The 1,315-nt window shown below is 50.6% G+C and overlaps 1 protein-coding gene across 1 annotated transcript in view; it reads left to right on the forward strand.

Moving 5' to 3' along the window:
* scyl1 (SCY1-like, kinase-like 1) overlaps positions 1–1,315 on the forward strand; it is a 16,438-nt gene that overhangs the window by 5,987 nt on the left and 9,136 nt on the right. The window contains exons 6-7 of the mRNA XM_080526310.1: positions 86–241; positions 1,247–1,313. Coding sequence (XP_080382436.1) covers positions 86–241; positions 1,247–1,313 — 223 coding nt within the window. The remainder of the gene's footprint in view (positions 1–85; positions 242–1,246; positions 1,314–1,315) is intronic.

Consider the following 1,315-nt stretch of genomic DNA (forward strand, 5'->3'; position numbering starts at 1 on the left):
AACTACTCTAGACGGAGATAGAACCATATCATTCTAAGCTCACAATCATGTGATGCCTGTGTGTCTGCCCCCCCCCCCCCTGCAGATCCCCAAGGCGCTGGTGCCTCACTACTGTGAGCTGGTGGGGGCCAACGCCCGGGCACGGCCTAACCCCGCACGCTTCCTCCAGAGCTGCCGCGGCCCCGGGGGCTTCCTGAGCAACAGCTTCGTGGAGAGCAACCTGTTCCTGGAGGAGATCCAGGTACGCAGGGGCCCGGCCAATCACCTTCACACTGGAGGGGGAACTGACCAATCAGGTTAATGTAGAGACGGGGCCTGACCAATCACGTTAAAGATGCCGTCTTGTGTAGAGACGGGGCCTGACCAATCATGTTAGCGTAGAGACGAGCCTGACCAATCACGTTAGCGTAGAGATGGGGCTGACCAATCAGGTTAGCGTAGACACGGCCCTGACCAATCACGTTAGTGTAGAGACGGCCTGACCAATCATGTTAGCATAGAGACAGGGCCTGACCAATCACGTTAGAGACGAGCCTGACCAATCATGTTAACGTAGAGACGAGCTGACCAATCACGTTAGCGTAGAGAGGGCTGACCAATCATGTTAACGTAGAGACAAGCCTGACCAATCGCTTTAAAGGCGGTGTGTGTGGGGGCCCTTAGTGCCGTAACGCCACGTGAGGCTTTGTTATTAGTTTTGCCGTGCGCGGGATGGAATGAGGAAGTCTGTCAGCCTGTCCTGAGAGACGACAATGCTCTCTACTGTTCCACTAATAAAACTAAACATCAAACGCATTGAAGTACGACAACACAGGAAAAACCATTGATCGATTTTTCTCTGTAAAATGTCTCTCAAAATGTGTGTGTCTGTGCGTGTGCGCGTGTGTATGTGTCTGTCTGTTCTTGTGTGTGTGTCCGTCTGTGTGTGTGTGTGTGTGTGTGTCTGTGTGTGTATGTGTCTGTGTGTCTGTCTATTCCTGTGTGTGTGTCTGTGCTTGTCTGTGTGTGTGTGTGTGTGTGTGTATGTGTGTGTCTGTGCGTGTGTGTGTGTGTTTGTGTGTATATTTATGTGTGTGTGTGTATTTATTTATGTGAGTGTGTGTGTGTGTGTATTTATGTGTGTGTGTCTCTGTGTCTGTGCGTGTGTGTCTGTCTGTTCCTGTGTGTGTGTGTGTGTATTTATGTGTGTGTGTGTGTGTGTGTATTTATGTGTGTGTGTATTTATATGTGTGTGTGTGTGGTTCAGATCAAGGAGCCAGCAGAGAAGCAGCAGTTCTTCCAGGACCTGAGTGAGAACCTGGACTCGTTCCCAGAG

This window comes from Nansenia antarctica, assembly GCF_963989245.1.
Source record: "Nansenia antarctica genome assembly, chromosome: 3".
NCBI classification, from domain to species: domain Eukaryota; kingdom Metazoa; phylum Chordata; class Actinopteri; order Argentiniformes; family Microstomatidae; genus Nansenia; species Nansenia antarctica.